The following is a 23,565-nucleotide window of genomic DNA, read 5'->3' as shown; positions in this document are numbered from 1 at the left end:
GTATGCTGGCTCCAGGCCTTAAACACTGGCCTGCATTGTCTGTATCCTGTCATTTTTCGTAAGTCCTATTCCTCATCCTTTATTTAGGGGAATTTAAAAGTGTAATTACTTTTTTCTGTTATACAGAAAATTAACAGATATGTAACTGTATTTAAAAAAGCATTATTTCCTTTTCTTATCTCCCTTAATGATTTTCTTATCTCCCTTAATAAGCATCTACCTCTAGAAGTAGACAGAAAAAAAACATCATTTACTTAGAATTACAAGAATTGTAACATGTCAGGTAACCAATGTAATCACACACATTTGTAGGGAACACAGGAATGTCCACTGTAAATAGAAGGCACAATATTACTTTTTTTTCCCCCCTCCTCCTCAGCAAAAGCCAGTACTTTTCACCACCCTGTTATATAAGTAACATTTTCAGTTTAATATTTTTTCCATGGTAACTCTGCAGACAGTTTAAGTTTAAGATCTATGCTATGAAACTTTGACAAAGCCTCAATCAAAGCAGGTACTACAGACTTAAAAATTTAATCTGATTTGTGTTGTTTCCAGCACACTTAAATTAAAAATGGCAACTAAGGTCTCAAGGAGATCAGCTTAGCAGACAGTTATTCAAAGAAAACTAAAACACTATTAATATTATATCATGGTCTTGGCGCTATCATTTTAAACAAATGAAGGATAACAATAGAAACACTTAAGCTTAAAGGATCAAAGCATGTTCTCTTTCAAAGTCCTTTATTCAAAAGTAGAGGTAGAAAATCTTGATAGGATCTTACTGTTCTTGTAAAGAAAATAATCTGCCTTGTTCCACAACACATTTACAATAACTTTTTGTTATTTTTAATTGTTACTGCTATTGTTATTCTGTTATTAATTGCTTTATTTTTGTTAATGTTTCACAAAAGATTTTTTCAATAATAATAAAAAAAGTCAGCCACTAGAAGCTGTGACTAAATTTATTCTAAAGTTTAGTCTGATCTGCTCTGAGTCTACATCAATCTAAATACAAAGTGACTACTACCAAAATGCTTAAAAAAAATAGTAATTATTCTGCTTGATAAAATGAGTGACCTATTGTTACCAGTATTGAGCCTTGAATGGTGACTGGAACAAAGTTTATATGGAAAGCGCAAAAAGAGAAAATCCAATAGGTGACAATTTCTTCTGAAACTGAGGCAACTGAAAGATATTGCCATGACAGTGAGATGTGCAAACATATTACATAAAGCCTAACATATTACATAAAAAGATTCAAAAGAGATGACATCAGCTATGTTTACAGACTACACCCGCCCATAAAGCATGTCAATACTTCTCGAGGTTTACCTACAGGCCAAACTTTCAGTAGAAGTACTTAATCTCTGTCACTCAGGTTAGTGCCAACCTTTTATAAGTGTAAAAATATAGCCTCTCATCATGTAGGTTTTTTTTCAGACTTAGGCAGATTCTTCATTTCCGACTTGTTCAGATAAAATTTTGTTAGAGGATCTATTTAAATAAGGAAATTCTGATCCCTGGACCCAATGTCAGTTAATCCATTTTCTCACTGATCATTTTCACACAGGCTTCTCCTTGTTTGCACTGTCCCTTTTTCTGAGACCAATAATCACTATGCTAGCCATCTCTTTCTTTTCTTGGATTACTTTCCTTCTAATTCAGCTTGTCAGATTCTCAGCTATCCACATATTTCTGATGCTTTCAGAAGCTTGCTCTTCTGCTGGTATAGTATCTTTTAGAGAGCGAGCGAGTGAGCAAGCACCGGAGAAGTTGAGAACACTAAAAGAACCCTGAGAATATTCTCAAAACATTTAGTGCAGGTCTTGAGGTAGTTCTAAGTCTTAACACCATGAATGAAGTTCTTCTAATGACATTCCTTGCCTTCCCTCTTTTCATACGAAAACTTCGGGCTCTAGTTCCCTTGGCTACTGTTCAGAATTCTTCCTTAAAGAGCATTAATAGTTCTTTAAATGTGTTTTCCTCACCACCTGTTGTTAAATTGTTGGCCTCCTGAGCTTTTGTTTGATATGGACAACATTTCTTCAAGCATTTATTCCTTATGTCACAACACATTGCGAGATAAACTTAGGAGAACTCAAATTTCCTAGAAGAATGTTGCAGGTATAAGTCTACAGTGATTCACACTTCAAATACTCCACAGAGTTTCAATCAGACTGCCTCATAACTGATTTAGTAGAAGGAGCACAGAGGTGTCTGAATAGAATGACCTGAGGTATGTAATATTTTCCATACAGAGGGAAATAAACTGAGGAGAGGTTTTCAGCTTGGAAAAGAGAGGTAACAAAAGGGGATATGATAAAGGTCTGAAACCATTAATGAAAAGAAGGTGATTAAGAGATGGTACTTACCCATAACTGGCAAAGTTTAAGCTGCTTAAGTCATGCGTACCTTTCAATAGCAAGAAAATTCATATTTATGCTTCCTACTTGAGAAATTCTTTCTTGGCTTCTCAGGAGAGGGCCTGATCTTCCCTTAACTTACTGCACAGTATACAAAGCAGGATGTGTACACCCTTAACAAAGGGTAACCTGAGTTACCTCTCAATCTGAAGACTGTTACCTTCAAATATTACGAGAAATCTACACACACTGCTAACTTACACTTACATTACCTCTGAGAAACAGTCTAGAATTTGAATATTTTATGGAGCTATCCAGTCCTGCTCAAGCCATCTGTTACAGAATTGGATGATTTGGGCAATCATTTAGCAGATGGAAAAGGAACTCAATACATCTCAAAATCTAAACATAAATTTTCATTATTCTTACCATCTTCAGCTGTATTACGCTTTTTATTCTGCCATTATGTTTTTACATAGTGATACACCCCAGGACAGAAAGTTATCTCCAATTATTATGGGAATACAGGAGTATGCATTGACAGCCATTAATTCTGGTTTTATCCAGCTTAATCATGTGTGGGTCAGTATGTAGCATGTAATATCTGACTAACTTTCCAACCACTTAATAAAAATCCCCTCCTGGAAAGTAAAGGAAACTTCTAAACATCAGAGCAGTAAGCATCTGGAGTGACCTTTCGAAAGGAGTAAGGAGGGCAAATAACATACACCTTTGAAGATAAACTTTCACAAATTATGATGGGATTCTTGGAGAGCCAGTGACTCAACTTGATGACATGCACAAAATCTGACCAAGACCAATTTTACACTTCAATTAACATTTGATTTAACAAGGATCCATTCTTACGTGGTTTGTAACAACCATTATTGATTTGTAACACCGAAATACAAAGCTTTTTGAAGATGAAAATAAAGGCACACTGTAAATTGTCTATGTTCTGTTTACTATAATGCTTTGATTTTACTATAAAAATATTCTTCATTGAAATAATGTGGTTAATTAAACTACAAATGACACGGTATAAGTGATCTTGTACATGTATGAAAAGCAGAATGATGAAGAGTGAGATCTTCCTGTTTTCCTGAAATGCTAGAATAAGAAGCTCCTAATGAAAGATGAAAGCACGCTTCTCTACTCCTAAAAAGTAAGTCCATCTCCAAGAAAATGTAAAATAATAAACTACACGTATCTGGGCTAGTATTCAGAAATGGCTCTCGCCTTGAGGATACGGGGGCCACCCCCACCAGAACTTTATGACCCTCAGTAAAACCTGAGTATCATTTCCCTTTTGTGCTAAGTACAGATGGTGTGGATACTAGCACACACACAACACTCCAGAGCAAGACCTACACACCTAGAGAGGAAGCACACTAGTCTTACGTGGTATTCCATACATAACATTCATTTTAACTAGCACCAAAGCTTGTATTACTCCTTTTTGCAATACAGAAGGAATGAGAGGAAAATTTGCCAAAGTTCTTTGTACATCCAACTTAAGTAAAAGGGAGTAACTGCAAAGGACTTGGGATTGCTTTGGACTTTTTTTTTGACAGATAAAAAGTAGCATAAATATAAATCAATGCTGCCTTAGACTCTTCTATAATTTCTGCTTCAGGCTGTGAAATGCCTCAAATAGTACAGATGAAAAATAATTGCTACATCTGCTGCCCATGCTGCAAATTCATGTGCTATTCAGCCACTGCACCAGGCTGAAATATAATTGTTGTCAAAAAAGGCATATTTAACCAAAGGGAAACAAAAAATTGGTTTCTTTGTGGTTATCACTAGCAAGTCACCAAATCAGAACTTGTAATTACTAGTCAATAAAATACATCTTATGCACCATAGGAATTATAATTAGGAGTATTTTAAATACGTCTCTCTCTTTAGTAACAAAAATGGAACCAGTAACTCACCTCTCTTTTCTCTGTGAACTTCTTCCAAAAGTTGCTCTTGCTTTTTTATTTGTTTAAAAAGAGACTGATGTTCAGACTCCTTCATCTGCACAAAGTGCTTGAGCTGTTCTCGGCTCTGCCGTAAGCAGCATCGCAGCTTCTTTTCCTGACTTTCTCTCTCCTTCACCTCCTCACACAGCCACTGAAGCTTAGTCTATGTTAAAAAATAGGGACAATAAAAAGGAAAGAATTCTAATAAAAATAGCAAGACATAAATGTTAACTAAGCAAATTACTTTTGGATTGTACACAGTATTGTTATGCAGTAATATAAACAATAAAATGTTATGCAGTAATAGCTACTTTATTTGTAGCTATTACTGCGTAACAATAATAAAAGAGGATATTCAGATATATTAAAAGGGCATATCTTGACCCTCAAAAAGCCTCAAAACACATACACATATTTTGGCTGATAACCTGTAAATGGAGAAGCAATGTACAGATTATTTATATTAGGAGTAAGAATTTGCAGATACATGTATGGAAATTCACATTGAATGAGAGTATATACAGATACCAAGAGATATTCCTTCTTTTCAGAAAACCTTTCTTTCTCCAACCTACAGTAAAGGAATTTACAGCATTCAGTTGCATTAAAAGCTAAGTCACAGCAATCCTTTATGGTCAGCAAAAGACAACATCTAAGATTCACACAGAGAGAAAAGGAAAAAAGAGCTCATAAATAAGAGACTTTATGGTCAATACAGTAAATCTAGCAGTACTAAAAGAGAAGACCACAAATATATATTAATGATCCAATTATTTAACTAGAAAAAGTCCTGGCTGTCACTAACCCCAAACTCAAATAATAATGCACTCTGGACCCAGGAAGACAAAAACATTACCTTTTACTGCAGAGAACTAGGACTTAAGGAAAAAAACTGAGATATGTTCTACTTATTAACTATACACCTATATCACTTTTTCCTGTACTAGGACGCAAATTTTTTCTCCCTAATATTTTCAAATCTAAGCTATTTTATAGTATACCTAACAGATCTGAACAATACAAAACGGTAGGGAAGATTCAGACTACAGCCAAACTCTCCGATGCCCACTGAAGATGCACTCCTGAAAAGTGTGATAGTCAGCAGCTTGATGGATAGCAAAGCAATTCTTCCCCTTAAAAATGTATGTAATAAAGGGAGATGGATAGAGAGATTCATGAAATCTACACAATTTAAATATGCAGGGACAGAGTACAAGGCACATAAGATAGAAAAATAATTAAAAAAAAATTAACAAAAAAATTAAAACAAATGTCCTTAATATGCTTTAAACTGCATGATCTGGTAATCTGTATTACTTGCAAACAGGAAATGTTATGTAAAATACTGGGACCAAGCCGTGCATTTAATACTAAAGTTCAGAAGTCATTTCTGAAAAATTATCTGTATGTGAAGCAAATTTGTAGCTTCTAGAAACTATAGTTATCCAGAGAGAAGAACCAAAAGCCAGATGAGCTAAAAAAGACTAGTTCTGAAAGAGGAACAATTTATAACCAATTCATCCACAAAAAGAGTTGACAACGTGAAGAGAATATTTAATTAGGTTAGGAAAAGATCAGTACCAAGGTAGTTACTATTACAAACAAATTTCACACCCCTTGGACTAGATGCAAACAACTTGGATTTCAGAAATTTAGGAAAAACAAGACTGCAGTTTTTGAATATTCATCTGCAGTTGCAATGACCCAGAAATGGAAATGTGGCTACCTACAGTGGCAAGATATTCCCAGATTTATGTTTCCTAAATACCTATCTTTTTCACTTTTATGAGTATTTTCACTCTGTATTTAGACTAAAAGCAAAAATAAATAAATAAAAGGACTTTAAGTTCTCATTTGTTCGAGCCTCACTTCTGGTAGCTAAAGAAACTTATCTGGCAAATATATGCAAATGATTACTAGGTGTTCTTTGAAAGGTCTTTTCAACACTATGTCAGTATCACTTATCTAAATAGTGAAAATACTTCCTACATAACATTTCTCCTTTGATTCAAATCTTATCTCTGCTATTTATAGTGATAGTCTCTCTTGGTCAACATGTCCTACATAGAGCATATACATCAACAACTTTAAATTATCTTACAAGTAAACAGTTTCAATTTGTCTTCAAGGGGGAAGGGGAGATGGGAGAGTTGCAAAATGAAAAGCAAAGGTTAGAAGATACCAGTCATCCCTTTAAAGAAGTTTCCAAGCATGTATGTGCCCACGTTATAGGATTCAGAGGCTTTAAACAAAGCAGGAAGGAAAATAGCTCATTTTCCAGGAATCCACTCTAACACTCTTTAGATTTAATAAAGAACAGTCTTATTTCAAAAAACATTTCTTGCTTTGCTATAACACCATATAAAAAACAATCTACTGGCTACATTCTCATGTTCTTTTTACCTCAAAACAATTGGCACAGTGGGAAATGCTGATCTAAAGACTATCACTGCACATACATCAATGCATTTTTTTGCAAAAACAGCATTGCTGTTAATCTAGCTATAGAGGTATCTTTTGATAGAATCATTTTCCAGATTTTGCTATCAGCTGAAATAACAGTCTGCCAGTACCAAGTTTGCTGCCAAAAGAATACTTCTTGTCTTTTTCCTTTTCCCCTTTGCCTTTTCAAACACTTTCTACCAAATAATTATAAATGTTGGATATTAGCTTATTCAGTAAGATTTGATAGTAATCATTTCAGAAGGATTCATTATTACCTTTGTTTCTGCTAACCAGCGATAAGGATCATTCAGCAACATAGGTGTAAGTGATATTGCCTAAGGGGGAGAAAAGAATAGGCATAGGAAAAGGAATTAGACACCAAAAAGAAAGACTCTTCTGCTTACTAAAAATCTTCAGGTAAATATTCTTTGCTAAAAATTCACTTTGGAAATCATATCTGTAAGTGTTTTGAAAGAACTGTTTAACTATGAATTAGTCACATTTAAAGGTAAATTTTGTTTAGAGGTACAACTTAAGTCAAAAGTAAGTTGTTATATTCTGAATTTGTATACTTTTCTCTTAAGAGTCACTACATTGATGTGTGTTTGGAACATGCTCAGAACATACCTTTGCAACCAGATTAAAGCTTTTTTTGAATTGTATTTTAATTTAATTTTATTTTTTAAAGTCATTCAATTGTATTTTCCTCCATTCTGTAGAACAATATAGTTTCTGCACATGAACCAGAAGTAGCATAACCCATACCTGTTAGTCATTTAATTGTTACCAGTATAACTACAGAAATAGTGTGCAGTTATTGCCGACACTGTTTCTATTTCTTGTTTTATCAGAAAGTGAAAAAGGATAAAACACTAAAATCTTAAAAATATTCATGCTTCATGATGATCTTTATAGTGTCTCTGTATAAAAGACAAATCACTTACTCTGAACACCCGATAAGCATAAGCAAGAAAATTAATCTTCACTATTTTTCATGAAGTGGATGAAAAGAGAAGATGAACCTATGCTGGAATGTTTCATTAATACTTCATAGAAGAAGAAAATGTGATATCTCTTTTCTGCAATCCAACTGAACTATGTATATTTAAAGCCTATTTTAAAGATACTTTCATATATACTTCCTCTATTATTTATTAAAAAGGTAGTGATAATGGATTTTTTTTTCCATTTTACAAGCTGGTAGACAAAAGGAAAAAAGCAGTCCATACACACTTCTCTTTTAATGGAAGTCCACTTAAAATGAAGTTCCCATTAACCTTATGGCTGATTCATCCCATGTCTCATGTGGACCTACCTCATGACTACTACAGCATGCCTTTCTCTAATCAAAATTTTTGGCTTTGCTTTTAATTTACATCATTTTGCAATTCAGCAGGTCTTATTTTTTTGGCCTGTGTCTCATAACTTTAGTAACAAGTCTATTTCTTTAACACGTATTTATCATCTAAACTGAGACCAAAGGAGCCTAAAAGGTACCATGTACTTACTTATGTGCAAACAGATGTTTTACATGAAAATTATTACCACTTTTGGATACAGCTGAAAAGAAATGATTTAGTCATATTGACCATGACTTCACAGAGCAATGAATACCTAAAAGTTGCGACTTCCGTGTCAGCAAAACTCATTCTTTACAACCATGTTCAAACAAGGTTTAGAGTTGAAACATAACCAGAGTAGTTACTGAAAGTGTAAGATTTCATATAACAATAAAAGACTAGCTGGAAAAATAAATGTCAACAATAAACCTGAAATTCTTTGTTTAGAATACCAAAGCATGGCGATTATAAAAAAATTCAGTATGTTTTACTTTTAGGAAGATTAAAGTTGGTGCTTAATTTTTCTGAACACCAGTATTTCTCCTTTAAATTCCTCATTGCTCATATCAGTTGCAGGAGTATTCCTTGAAAGGAAGAACTTGGCTGAAACCCTTTCACAAACCTTGACAGTACCTGAAGTACTGAGAAGAGGAACAATATAACCAAGGGATCTTCTTTCTTTGAAAAAGAAAAAGAAAAAAAACCACCACACACACCCCCATGCCCCCAACACAAAGCAAAACACCTCTTCCAGAACAGACAGCATAAAACTGTGCTGCATTATCTGTCTAATCAAAAATTCAGATTCAAACCTGTTTTCAGCTTGCCAATGGTAAATAGTTAAAGGGGATAACGAAAATAGATAAATAAAGAGATTTGTGAAAACAGGGATCAGCAGAGCTTTACCCAGAAGACAAAAACTCTGTAGGATGTTGGAGGCAAGCTCAAGATGGGCAATCCCAGAATCTCGCAACTATGTCAAATCACAAAAACCTAGTAATTAACCACTCATCTGCAAGGGTACGGAGGAGAAAGCTTGTCAGTCAAATATGTTTTCCTGTTAGCTGCTCCTTGTATGCTATGACAATGTCCCAACACCACAATTAAGAAAAGAAAAAAAAGACAAAATCATGTTACAAGACTGAAACAAAGCAACTTCTCTGCACACAATCAAGCAAAACAGGTGAGGAGCAAAACATAAGATAGAAAATAAAGGAAAAATGTTAGAGAAGATAACAAATTTTCCAGTGTTGTAGCTGAAACACTTCTATTTCAAAGGCAGCCCAGCCCAGCCAAGTTACCATGAGAAGCAGAGTAGGAAAGCATGCTCTGCTCTTAAGTGAAAAGAAAAGAAAGGTGTAATCTGAGTGCACTTCAAGGTCAGAGCTAAGCCTAAAATGCCTCCAGCTCAAGTACTTGTGATATAAGTATGACTAACACAAATGAGTACAGGGAAAAGCTGAGACAGACTGTTTTCTTTATTCTTATCTACGTACCACTCTGATTTAAGACTAGTCAGGTAGAATCACCTGGAGTGAGAAAGAGACTGTTCTGTCTCTGGGGAACAAATGAGAATGCTCAGGTGAAAAAAGGCTTCCAGATGGAAGGTAAAGGGTGGCAGGAAAGAGAGTTGAGGGAAGCAGTGAAATCACAGCAAGCTACGCACTTGTGGAAACTCAAGAGTTTCAGTTTCTGGGAACAAGGACCTGATCCACAAGCAGAGAGTAGGTTAGAAAGCCTTTTCATATCTAGCATTTATTTCTCCACTTAAAAAAAAATGAAGTTCCTAAATGAAATTCTAATAAAACCTGGGGACAGGGAAGGGGTGTTTAACTTGAAAAACCTTTCAGGTCTTTCTTGGGGGGCTTCCCTATAAAGAGGAGGTCTAGGAAAATCTACCTCGATGCTCTGGCTGACATAAGATTCTTTTGCACCAGCACGCAAAGCACACTTACAAAAACCACTGGCAAAATAAAATGGTAACCATTAGCGTACAGGCAGATCCTCACAGTATCTCACTCCAGTACATGGCAATAAGCAGCTGTATCAGCTAAACATCAATAATCTTATTCTCCATAAATTATCTATACAAAACGTGCTCCTCAGACAACAATGCATACAAATTCTGCTACAATCATCCATTAAGGAGATCGCTAAAAATCTGCAGCAGACTTAAAGCTTAGAATTACTTTGAATTTCTCCGCAGAGTCCCGAGAAAGAATTTCACAAGCAGCATCAATTTCACTTCCTATCATAGTGAGAATGGATTCCTGTTCCATTTCTAAATGATGCAGCTGATCCTTGAACTGCAGTCTGGCTTCATCCATCCTTCTCAAGTATTCTTCTTCATTGCTGATCTGTTTATCCTGGAGCAAAGGAGGAAAAGCAAAACAAAGAGAAATTATTACATTAATAATATACCCATACCTCTTTTTGTCTTAAACTCACACTGAGCTCACTTGAGCACTGAGTTGAGATCCTTGCCATGTAATATAATACCTTCTCATACTATTCATTTGTTCCTCTCTCGACAGTCCTTATTCGCTTGCAAATCAGTTATGAAGAAACTGCTACCAAATCCAAAACCATCTATCACAGAGCCCAATTGCAGAGTCAAAACCACACATTCTATCATAAAACTCTTTTTCATCAGTAGACAAAGAGCCCACAATTAACACTCTTCTTTTTATCTTTTACTCTAAAACTTGTTAGAGGCATTCAATTTCTGGCATCACAAACACAGATCCCTGAAGCAAACCTGTATTTGCAATCTATGCATTCTCCAAGAAAAAGTGTTCAAAGAATACCTCATAGGACAGTGACCAGGCAGAGGAAAGTAAAGTATTTTATATTATGGTCCAACACCGGAAAGATAACTAAACACAATGTATACCTTTTTAAGATTCAGATTCACTTCCTTTATATTTACAAGCAGTCTCTTCACCTTATCTACATTCAAAATGAAACCCACTAGGTTTTAAGCTCAACAGCTACTGATACTGTGTACTTCATTTATAATAACAAAATATGAGTTTAAAATTAAATTAAAAAACCTGAAAAGCCACAAAGAATCTACCCATGGGCATCTGTTACTTGACTTGAATAGTCTGAAACTTTCTTGAGCTAGTTAAAAATCATCTGATGATTGTTCAGTGGTCCATGAGCAATGAATGAACAAATCTCTTGTACTGGGCTAAGATAAACGATTATATCACAAAATTTAATTTTAAAAGGATGAGAAATTACTAAATTAACATACAACAGTAAGAACTTTACAGCTAAAGACTCAGATATCCATTTTTTTAAATGAGGATATCATGGAAAATTTATAAGCAATTTCCTGTAGCTTGCACACTTTTTCCTTTTTTTGAATTTTAATTTATAAATCAAATTAAATTTGTCAAAGATAAGAAACAATCTTTCCTTTTCAATGTTGTCGATAAATCTCTATCCATATACAGAAATACTCATCCAAAATCACAATGTTGCAGAAGAAGAAATTCAAGATATAAACAGCACTACATAGAATATATTGATGTTAAGAAAAACATATTAAAAAGCAATGTTATGGGACCAGTCATGTAAACCAAAAATAAAACTCAAGAAAGCAGAAAAAAGCATTGCAAAAATAAAATGATGTCAAAAACTCTGGATTCATCAGTAGGTTTTTGAAAAGCAATGCTGATGAAAATATTAAAGGTATGAGAATGAAAATAAATATTTGACAGTACACATGAATAAGCTGAACATTAAGCAACTGGACAGGCATTTATCTCTAGAAAAACAAAGACAGAATGAGAAACTGCAGCAGGATGAAAATGTCTTGGGAAAGTTTGACAAAATTCTGCTTGCCATGTTTTAAATATTGAAGCAGGAAACAATTTTCATAAAATTATAAATAATTGCTTTTACTGTTATTATATTTCTTATCCACTTCAAATTTTCTCTAAATTGTTCATAATTACACTATAAGAAAATGTGGGGGGGAAAAAAAAAGAGTTTGGTTAGATATTTGTTAGTTACCCACATTGGAATTAAGGAATGCAACAGGACTGCTATTCCTACTCCTAAAATCTACGATCTTTGGAGGGATACAATCTATGACCTGTCTAAAGCTCTTCTACCTCATTTGATCTACATTTACACATATTCTTTAATGTGTGTATGGGTTTTTTTGCATTTTTAAGTAAATTCACCATCTATTTCAGATATTTATTTGAAGTTTAAATAGAGCTGTGAGATTGACGAATTATAGTTAAAAAACAGGTACACCTACCTTTTTCTCCAATTCTTGTTTTATGAACTCATATTTTTGCCTAAGTTTTATATTTTCCTCTTCATTCTGGGTTAATTCTTCAGTCAACTTATCACACTCAACTTTTATCTTCTCCAGTTGCCGACATTGAGTCTTGCCTATGTTTTTCTCTTCTACAAGTTCCATCTGATGATAATGGGAGAATAGAAGACAAAGTCAGTATACGGGCTATTTTAAAACACTCCCAGACCACAGAGCATCAAGTCCATGGGAAACAATTAGGGATGAATGATTATATGTCATTTTTTACATTTAAGTTACAGTAAGTGCAAACATTTGTATGAACACATAAAATATATTACATATTTTGAAGACAATCAACTAAGCAACTCATATAGTCAAAATAAAATTATCATACGCTATGACTTAATATGACTTATTTGTGATTAGCTATTATTATGACTTATTAGTGCTGGCAAAAAAGTTAAATGATACAGATTTTTCCTTTGCAGTTTAGACCTGTCATGTACATTATCTGTAATGCAAAATTAAGTGCAAAACAAGATTGATCACTATAAAGAATACTGATGCCTGCCAGGTATGTTGCAAAATTCTGTAAGACCTCACAGCACCATACAAGGTTTTAAAAGCAGTAAATAGAAGTCTCAGATTCTGCAATTCAGCTCTGCTACACTCATCAGCTGACATCACCTTAAGAAGCTTAGTGTCTACACAACTTTTCCACTACCAAATTCATTTGGAATCAGAAAGTCTAAAAATGTGTCATTTCATTTCAGGACTCAACATTAAACCTACATTTGCAGGGGAAAAGACTTCAAGGAGTTTGTATTTTTAATTTCTACAATTCTGTGGTTTTAAGGTTATTCATGTAATGAATATCAGGTAATCATAATCACTGAAAACTGACTGAAACTGGCAAATTTTAGAAATTCACCAGATTAGCTATAGAATGCAAAAAAATCCACAAAGCTAAGAAGAAAACTATGCATATATCATTATTTGAAAACAGTTTCGTGTTAGTGAATTGTGGGACCCAGTTACATACAAAAATAAACCTGCAGAGTAAAGTCTCTCCTGAGGAAAAATAAGTAATTCCGTTCTTCCAATTAAATCTTAAATATAACTTTTATGGAGAAGAAGGGGAAGGGAAGAAGTTTTACAAGTTAGTTTAGACACCAGAGCTAACATGAAGAACAAAATCTCCTCCAAAGGACAATTCCAACAAAGAACCTTGGTGTCCTAAGTCCATGAAGACAAGACTGCAATGCCTAAAATATTTACTATGCATATACCTATAAAAGCATCCTATTCAGTCCCTACTAACGGTAATTGCACTATAAAGTCTATGCAGACAGACAATCCAAGCACCAAATTCCTCACTTATATTGTTTTACATATTCCATTGAAGCCTCTGAGAGCAGAGAAGAATAAGAGATACAGAAGAGGAAACTAATTACTATCAATTTCCATTACGGACAAGACAGATGTGACCTCAGTTTAACTCATCTGGTTTGAACCCATTTTCCACATATGAATATCTTGAGGGAAAACAGAGCTATATCCATGTATGTAGTGGGGGCATATATACAAATATATAAAATTTTATATGTATAAATACAAATCTCTAGATAATCTTACATAAAAGATTTACTCTTGAAATTTCTGACAGGCATTAAGAGATTTTGTGGATTATTATTCTAAAAGTACAAAGCTGTTTTCAAAGCAAAGGAGAGCAAATAATAAAATTAGGGGATAGATTCAAGTCTTCTGAATATAGAGTTGACTGGGGACCACTAAGCAAACAACTCAATTTCCTGTGTCTAGCTTATCCATTTAAAAAAATAAAAATAAAAAAGACATTTTAGGTCAATGGTAGAGATTCCTTTAGGACTGGGCATTATAGATTCTATAAGAACAGAATTGAAAGCTTACATCTTAGTTCCAAGAGTCCATTTAAGCACCAGAATCTCAGTACTTACACAGCAAGATCCTTCTTAACACTGACACCTCACACAAAATGCTATGCTTTTTTCCAGTTCTAGTTCTCCTGTAACATACAATATTCCTATGCTACCTCCCCACTACACAAAAAGTCCTCAACTACCCCATAATTTTACAATTCAGTGCAGCATTACAGAAAATCAGAGGAAAGTGAAGCAGAAACCATCAGGCAGAAGATGCAATGGAGAAAGAACTGTAACGGATCAAACAGCTCTTCTTTTCACAAGCTGTGCAGTAGTTGGTCCTGTAAACACAGGGCCCTGCAACCTTGATTGTCTGCAACTCACTCTAAATTCCTACTCAAGCCAAGATTAGGCTTTGGGTCCAAGGAGCTTTGTTGCATCTTCCCTTTACTCCTAAGACCCTCCCAACTGACCTTTATATTTAAGTCTTCATCACTAACAACTTGTGTACAATGTAACATATATTTCGTCCAACTTTTGTGGGTGCTGTTGGGAAAAGGCTGAGGCATAAATAAGGTTAAGATTGCAACTGTAATAGCAAAGGACAATCATTTTCTGGGCTTAAAACAAACAAACAAAAAACCTTACCAGCCTGGTAGAAAAAGATAACAGATAACAAAGTTTCTGCTAGACTTCCCTACACTTAATCTTCAGAATCATGATATTTAAAAAACAGTTTGATAAAAAGCATGCTTAAGTTTACCTTAACTTGGAAGAAGTCTGTCCATAAAAGTAAAACCCAATTGCAATGCAATGAGGAGTTCAGGCAAAAAGAAACCAAATCACCAGTGTGATGATGTCCTCATCAGACACCCTCACAGATTGATGTGATTATCTCTTTTGCTGTACTTACAGCCTTTGATAAGTATTGCGCTTTGTCATTTTGTGCACTTCTAAAAAAAAAAACAAAAAAAAAACAAAAACAAAAAAAAAGTTGCCTACCCTACTATCCTACAAAACCCATTTCCTTCAAGTCTTCCACTCTTCTGTTTTGTAGATATGGAGCTGTAAAAAAAAAATGCACATAAACTAAGGGTTCTGGGAAAGTCATGATTTTGAAAATGAAAAACAGAAGTGTATTTTCTTAATAATCTGGTTTGGTACAATAATCAGTATCAACATTTAGACCACTGTTATAATCATGGATCACACGCATACACATTTTGGTCACTTTTGAACTAAAAAAAGCTTTTGACCTAGACCTATTATCAGTATATATTTTTACCCTGAACTTTCAACTTTTATGATGACCTGCAATAAAATGCATACATTAAAATATTTTAAAGTCCATGTTTCATTAACTTCATCGTTCAATAGGGGGGGGGAAAGTTTGACAGTGCAATTATTCAGAATACCTTTAGCATCCTAATCTGAGCCTCTGCATCATCCTTTTCATGCTTAAGGAGCTCCACCAGCTCTTGAACATTTCGTTCATGTTTGATTTTAACATTCTGTAACTCTGACCTAAGATCTGCCAGCTCCTGCTGGTGAACCTCTCTTTCCATCTTCAATTGCCTGGTAGCTGAAGTCACCTCGCGATGCTTAGATTCCTGCTGTTTCTGGAGATCTGAGAGGTTCTTATGTAATTCCTTTTTGGCTTTCTCTTCTTCTGCTATTCTGTTTGTTAGTTCTGCACGTATAGCGCTTAAGTTTTTTACATCTGCTTGCATTTCTAAGAGTCTTTCCTGATCTTTTTCACGGATCAAGTTAGTGGTTGCAAGTTCTCCTTCCAAGTGTTCCTTTTCAATTTGCATCTGATTTTGTACAAAGACCTGCTTTTTCAACTCTTTCTCCAATTTATCTACAGTACCTTGGACTTCTTTGATCTCTTCCTCAAGAGATATCTGGTGAGACTTCATCTCATTCAGCTTTACCTCTTTGCAGTGCAGTTCCTCTTCCTGCTGGGCCCTTTTTGTAAGCACATCATTCAGTTCCTTCTGAAGGTTTTCTATTTGGTGTATAGCAGAGAGAAGTTGACTTTTGAGATCATCTTTTTCTTTTAGGGCCTAGAAAATTGGAAAAAAAAAAATCAAATGTCATATACAGTAATTAAGGAAAATTGTTGGAAGCCAATATCTAAGAAAGTAACACACTTTGCTCTGTGTAAGTATAAAATATTTTTAATAAAATATTGATTGTTATGAGCTTGGTTCACGTGTATGCAACATTTCTTTAAATTTAGGCACAGAACACAGGCCATCTTGAAATTAGATGTGTGCTTAACTGACCTAGCCTCTTCAGCTGGAACAATTTTGCTTAACCCCTTGTTTCTCTCACTCTCTTGCAGACTGGTCATCTTTGCAGGTTCTTACAAACAGCAGTATGGAAGAAAAGAGGCTTTATAGTAACCAAGCAAAACACAAAGAGGACTACTAGTCATATATCTTACCTAGAGGTTCGTTTTGTAGGCTTACTCATTTTGCTTCTTTTCTGGAAGATTAGGTAAGCAGGGTATCACCTTTAAATTATTTCTAAAACTACACACTGAAGTATCAATAGTAGCTGAATGCCTGGTTCAACTGACGCATCAAAGCTAAGAAATGAAGAATTCATCTTCAAAAGGAAAATCAGCCATGTTTAATAAATAAATCAGCTGTTTCCTACAGAGTTTAATGTTTGCTTTTTTCAATACTGACATCTGAGGTTAAAAAACTCCTAGAAATTGCTATAAAAGACAGAATGATTTTGCACTGCAAGTGAATGTTTATTACTAAATATTACATCTCATTAAACTGATGTTTATGGTTCCTGATGTTAATGATTCCTGATTCTTACTTATCTTGATGTATAATCTAATTTTTTAAACTTTCTGCTTGAAAAAAACAGGAATTTACAGTACATCTACTGCAAATCACATATCACTGCTACTATAAAAAAAGTGATAAAGGGACAAGAAGAGACTTTGTATGATGCATCATACAAACTATTGGATTTTTTTAAACTGGCTTAAAGAAATTTTATACTGAGTTTTACTGACTATTTTCAGCAAGACTACTTCTACAAACAGTACACATTTCTCCCTAAAAGATAACAAACTTACTTTAAATAATCTGGGACAAAAGGCAATTAAGGTTAACAGACTGCAGCTTAAAAATAATAAAAGAATTTGTAAGTACCCCAAGAATAATCAATGCAGGACAAACTACAAAAAGAAGAAAGTAAGGATATGGAGAAAAAATCATCATGTTTTGGGACGTGTCCCCATCCGTCTGTTCCCCCTCCGAGAAAATATCAGTGTTTCAACCTTTCTATAACTAATCTGCAAGTATTTGGAACATCTCATATAAATACAAACTACTCTTGAAATCGAATTTTGAAAGTTTGCCATCACCCCTTTCAAGGCCTGTATCAGAACCAAAGACATCGGACTAACATTTCTCTCTTTTTTTATATATATATAGTTTTTTTTCTCAGACATAGAATTGTTTGTATATTTTAAAGCTGGCTAAATTGCATTCATCTAGTTCACTGAAGCTTATCACAAAATGTTGCATCTAGCTGGCTTACACCCTCATATGGAAACTGTCTATGATATTGCACTGAGGACATGAAATGATGATTGTGCTTTTTTTTCTCCTCCTTAATGACTTGCAGTTTATTTGATATTCTATATCTTCCAATAAAGAGATGTTCTTCAGATGTGAAAAACCTATCTCAAACTTGTTGGCAACATGCTGATAACTTTCAGAATAAGAAAAAACAATTTCAATCTTGTTTAAATGGAGGTAAGACCAAAGCAACTGCATTTAGCATTTTTATGCATTTGTTGCAGAAAATGTTACGAACAGAGAAAAAAAAAAATCATGTCAAGGAATCTTACGTAACAAATCTAAATGAAATTTCAGTCTTGGATAGCAGTACAAATTGACATTACAAACACTGTGTTAGTCTATGATTTTAGATGAACATTGGTTTCAGAGCATTAGAGGCTCTCTGCTTGTTTTTCCACAAATTTCTCTCCTCTACTGTTTGCTTCTCATTAGTCTATTATGAGAGACATACATGATTTCTAAATGATTCAGGTTTTCTGCCTTTCCTTAAATATCTTCCTTTACCTAGACGGATGACCAACGTCTCAAATGTTTGGGAATCTTATTTCCTAAAATGAATGGGCTAGGGCTACACTAATACAAAAAGATGACCACAGAATGAATTGTCAACAGGTATAATAGCGAGCATGGACACACCAGATAAAGAAAAATAATAGAGAGCATGGAATAAGCTAGGGATTTCAGGAGAGAAATAGCAACTCCAGGAGGAATGACTTCTTAGATCTGCTAGAGTTTATTAATTTCAGTTAAGGATTAGCCCCATCATGGCTTCTCCTGCACTTTTGACTGTGCTTACATGTACTGGACATGTACCAAGCTCAGAAAACATTATTAAATCATGCACAACACAGGATGAATACAAACTGACCACACTTCACAACATATCTCCTGAAAATTACAATCTTTGAGTAAGACAAAGTAGAGGATGGCATGGAAACACTCCAGGTCTATCAGATTTAGTAACCTCCATATAGTATACATGTCATCAGAAAATATGTAAAAAGAGGTGAGAGACGCTCTATAAAAACAAATTTAGGCCATAAAATATCATACACTGCACCAGCAGGGTGTATGGATTTAAGAGAAATGCTCATGACATGAAGATTAGCACTATCCTGGCCATGATAGGAGCAGACATGTTTTGACCCAACCACTGGAAAATACAAAGAACCACAGATTCACTACAAAGAGAGTGATGGTTTGTACTACTTTTCCAACAACAGATAATCAGCATTGACGCTGATGTGAGGGTTTGTCTTTAAAGCAGCATGTCAGGACTAGAAAAAGTCAGGGAATTCTGCATATTAAAGAAAGACACAGTTTTTTTCCTGAGGAACTTCATGGGAAAAGGAACAGAGGAATACATGACATGCCATACTAAAAAGAAAGACAAATGAAAAGCCCAGAAATATCACATGATCAAATTCTGAAAGGATTCTTTCAAAGAAAAGTTCTGAAAAATATAAGGAAGGGACTAAAACAAAACATACATGAAAAGCACTTAAAAAAAAAATGAAAAAAAAGTAACGTTACAAACAAGAAAATTCATAAGGAACACAGAGCGTCTCTATCCAGATGAATAACTAGGAACTGCATGTTCAGCATGAATGAAGGTAAGGGTTCCCTTTTTGCTAAAATCTCCAGACTGAGTACAGGACACCTACAGGTTCCAAAATTTAACTTTATATGTGCACACCCTCAAACAAACAAGCAAAAAATTAAGATCCTTCTACTGTCTCCATACAACAAATCCAGACTAAGTTGCCATCCTTCTGAAACTTTAGAATCTGTGGTCTTTGTTGTCAATAAAAGATATCATTATAATTGTAGAGTCTGAGAAAAGCGTAAATACAGAATAAAATGGAAAACATTCTAGTGGTACCAAAGTCCATATAGCATTATGACCTGTTTGTTAGCAATCTGAAATACATGGTGAAAATAAATACCTAAATCACATCCAAGACATGACCCCTGCCCACTACATGATACAGTGCATAACTTTAACATGTGTTACAACTTAATGTGATTAAAAGTTCATGAAAAATAATGTGGCACAATTTCCTCACAAAAGTTACCTAAAAATGAGCTAAATTACTTATTCAGTTAATATGTAATGTAAAATCAACGTTAATCGAGAAACTTTCCTTACATTTTTACAAAAGAAAGTTTTGGTTAAGTGAAAAGACTGGAATAAACAGCAGATAAAGAAGAGAATTTGGAACTTTATACTTGATAGCTTCTGATACAAGTTCATCTCAGATCAGTAATAACTAAAAAATATTGCCATCTATTAGCTGGTTTGAAGTCCCTCAAGAAATTTCAGTCCAGAACCTAAGGTGGTTTGTAAGTCACAGTTTACATAAACTCCTTATCTTCACTTCTAAACTAAAGGGAAAGGTATAAACAAAAAACAAACCGAAGAAACAGTCACACAACCACACACATTGCTCTCACCTGACTGTTCTTGTTCATCAGATCATTAATAGTTTCATTTTGTTTTTCCATCTCGCGATCCAGTTTCTTACACTTCAACTTCCACTGTCTGATGGTTTCCTGTGCTCTCACCTTCAAATCTTCTTTTTTTTTCTCTGTCTCTAGCCTGAGTGCCTCTGAATGCTTGAATTCGGTGAGGTATCGTTCTGCTTCCTTGGCACTCTCTTCAACTTGCTGAGCTAGCTCAGCAGACTGGAGTTCAGTTTGCCTACGTCCACTCTCACAAGCCTTGTAGGATCTCTGTATTTCCTTCAGCTGGTCCAGCATTTTTTGCTGCTGCTTTTCCCTGTTTTCCAGGTCAAATGTTAACACCTGAAATCATCATAGCAAATGATGAAAATCCAGACCCTAAAGATACACACTATGAAGCCTTACCAAACAATATACAGTGATGCTTCAATCACATTCCTACCTAAAATATGAATAACATAAAATATCACTTTGACTACCGGCGAGCACTACCAAATACCCACAGTCTACCTATCTGCAGTGGTTTAAAAAAAAAAAAAAAAAGTTATAGTGTAATATCTTATAGCATTAAAATGTGATATAAAATACATGGTTACTTTATCCTGTATTTTATTTTCAGCATTTGTTTCTCTTCTGGTTGGTCATTTCATTGTAATATTATACTTATAAAGAGCAAGAAGGAATCATTGACCAAGATCCTACTATGTTATGTGCAAATACAGAATAAAGTGAGAGGCACAGAGATAAATATAAACAGACAAGAAGAAAGAAAAGAAGTAAGGAAAGAACAGCAGTCAGCATAACAGAAACCTACAGTATATGAACTAGTTATGAATTTTTATGGAAGCATCAGGATGAATGAGGGTATTATGAAAGGATCTGAAGAATATCAAGAGATTACAGTGGCTCGGTGGATGTTTCTAGAACAAAGTGCAAGATACCTGTCTGAAATGTCGCAAGCATATTAGAGCCAATAGCATCATGAACCTTTGAGGAGGATCATGAGGAGGTGATCTCTCAATACTGAGCAAAATATGTTAGAAAACACAAAAAGCAGAGAATGAAGCCAAGCATTTTAAAAATAATAAAAGCGACATATCTTGAATCTGGCTTTATTTCTGAGGACAGTCTCACCAGCAAGTCAGGAAATCATATTCTCCATGAAACTTCTGCAAAAGCATGCTCAGAAATCAGTCATTGAAACTTCATTACCAAAACTGAAGTTTAAGCTGTCAAGTAGTATTTTATATTAGTATTGTGTATTTCAGGCCCATTCAGACTGATTTCATACCATTCAATATTTTCATTAATGCCTTAGAAGGATTTAAGGTGCCTGCTCTGTAGTCAGTCAAAGATATTATCAAGCCTCAAGGAACTGAAATACTTTAGAGAAGAGGCCAGTTTTCAGGAGGACTGAAATGAACTGGAGACATAGTCTGAAATAAACAGGATGCAGTTCAGAACAGACAAGGGAAGAGTACTTTGCCTAGCAAAGAGTAATCAATTTTTCATATAATGTGTAGAATGACTGGTTAGATAAATGACCTGCCACAGTTTTTTTTCCGAACAGGCCATTACTTCCAGGGAGGCCATAAATTGTCCCAGTCCTTTCAGGATAGCATTTGCCATCCTAGCAGAAAGACTGCATGTGCACCCTTGCGCGTGACAAGGCCCCTGTGGGACTGCCAGAGGACACAGCCTGCAGGAACAGACAGCTGCCACAGCAAGATCAGTCAAGTGTTTTACTCATACCCAAGAGGCCTTTGCAGAAAGAGGGCTGCAGAAAGCAAAACAGGAGTAGGATTACCCACTGGGCAACCAGTTGCTCAACTGTTGGATGAACATTCCCATTCTAGACACAACTGAGATACACAAAAAAGCAATATGTAAACACATTAAGGAGTAGGCAGGGGTAAGTCTTACACAGGTAGCAAAATGTAAACAGTAATGTAAATAAAAAGTACCTTATATGGAAACGTACTAAACTGACACAAAATTTGTGGTGGTTCCCCTGAACAGTTTCACCTGCACTGGAATTAGGGATGATTTCTCAGAGCTGACAAATCACTTGGCAGCTAACATACTTTGTCAATCCTCATGAATTTTTTTTTGTTTCGTTTTCAAGTGCTGCCCATATTATACTGCTCCACCTTGATGTCGCTCTCAATTGTTATTGCAAATCTGCACCTCAGAAATGAGGTTGAGTATACAGCAAATGAAAGTGATTACAATCATCCTGTAAAATAACTCAATTGCTTTTTGGAGGAGAAATCCCTACATTCACACTAGCTAGGATCTGATAATCTCAGTCATGAGTGGGATGTAAATTCCCATACATCTTTATATGATTGTGGAGCACTTCACAGCATTTTATAGTTTCTGAAACTGAAAAAGTCCTTTCCCCATAAAAAGTTGATTTTATTAGATTTATATGGTTGCTTATTACTAATATCCAACTGTATTTTGGAAAGAGAATATTGTTTAGTCAAGAGATGAGACAGAGGACACCTTGAGACAACATAAAGATACTTTTGCCCTTAAGCGATATAGATGGATAATTTTTAGATGTGTGTTCAGGGGTTAGTGACAACTGTCCTTTGAATCTAGTATTCACAGATGTATACTTCGACATATTTTTCTCACTGGTTTGTTTTCATGAGGAAGATAAAAAATAGCCAAGAGTTATGTGCTCCAGGCAAATTTTAATGCCAGAATTGTCCTACAAATGAGTTACCTAAGTTAACAGTTTCTAGTAATGTGTCTAATGCTTTCCCCAGGCATGATGCATTGTGTTTTTGGATCCTCAGCCCAAACATAAAACACATAAAAGTAATTAAATAACATTGTTTATTAAAATATATATTTCATTCAAAAATTAAAAATGATTTAAAGTTCCAAGTTAAACTTGAAAAGTATAATGTTAGATCTCCAAGATAAATACCAAATATTCCATATTCAAAAAAAAAGACAGAAATTGACAAGTCAAGAACATATCCATCATCTTCGAACAAACTTTGACAGTTTAGTGTACAAAGTGACTACATAATTACTTTCATATTCATATTATTAAACAATCTCACAGGTCATAGATTTGATGATTGGAACTATTTGTGAAATGACTAATCATTCACTGCACAGTGATTGAAAGGGGTATCATGTTTAGCAAGGTATGCTGTATTGCCCATGTTTATTG

The 23,565-nt window shown here is 34.7% G+C and overlaps 1 protein-coding gene across 11 annotated transcripts in view; it reads right to left on the bottom strand.

The window, feature by feature from the left end:
* Positions 1-23,565, bottom strand: part of CEP128 (centrosomal protein 128) — a 135,146-nt gene that overhangs the window by 67,115 nt on the left and 44,466 nt on the right. For all 11 annotated transcript variants that reach the window (XR_010389353.1, XM_064512226.1, XM_064512230.1 and 8 more), the window contains 6 exons: positions 20,364-20,714; positions 15,714-16,364; positions 12,395-12,559; positions 10,308-10,484; positions 7,054-7,113; positions 4,304-4,496 (listed from right to left, as the gene is read on the bottom strand). Coding sequence is in view for 10 of the 11 variants with exons in the window: in XM_064512226.1 (XP_064368296.1) it covers positions 4,304-4,496; positions 7,054-7,113; positions 10,308-10,484; positions 12,395-12,559; positions 15,714-16,364; positions 20,364-20,714 (1,597 nt within the window). In the remaining variant the exon portion in view is untranslated. The remainder of the gene's footprint in view (positions 1-4,303; positions 4,497-7,053; positions 7,114-10,307; positions 10,485-12,394; positions 12,560-15,713; positions 16,365-20,363; positions 20,715-23,565) is intronic.

The sequence above is a fragment of the Dromaius novaehollandiae genome, chromosome 5 (genome assembly GCF_036370855.1).
Source record: "Dromaius novaehollandiae isolate bDroNov1 chromosome 5, bDroNov1.hap1, whole genome shotgun sequence".
NCBI lineage: Eukaryota > Metazoa > Chordata > Aves > Casuariiformes > Dromaiidae > Dromaius > Dromaius novaehollandiae.
This window is presented reverse-complemented; position numbering and strand designations above follow the sequence as displayed.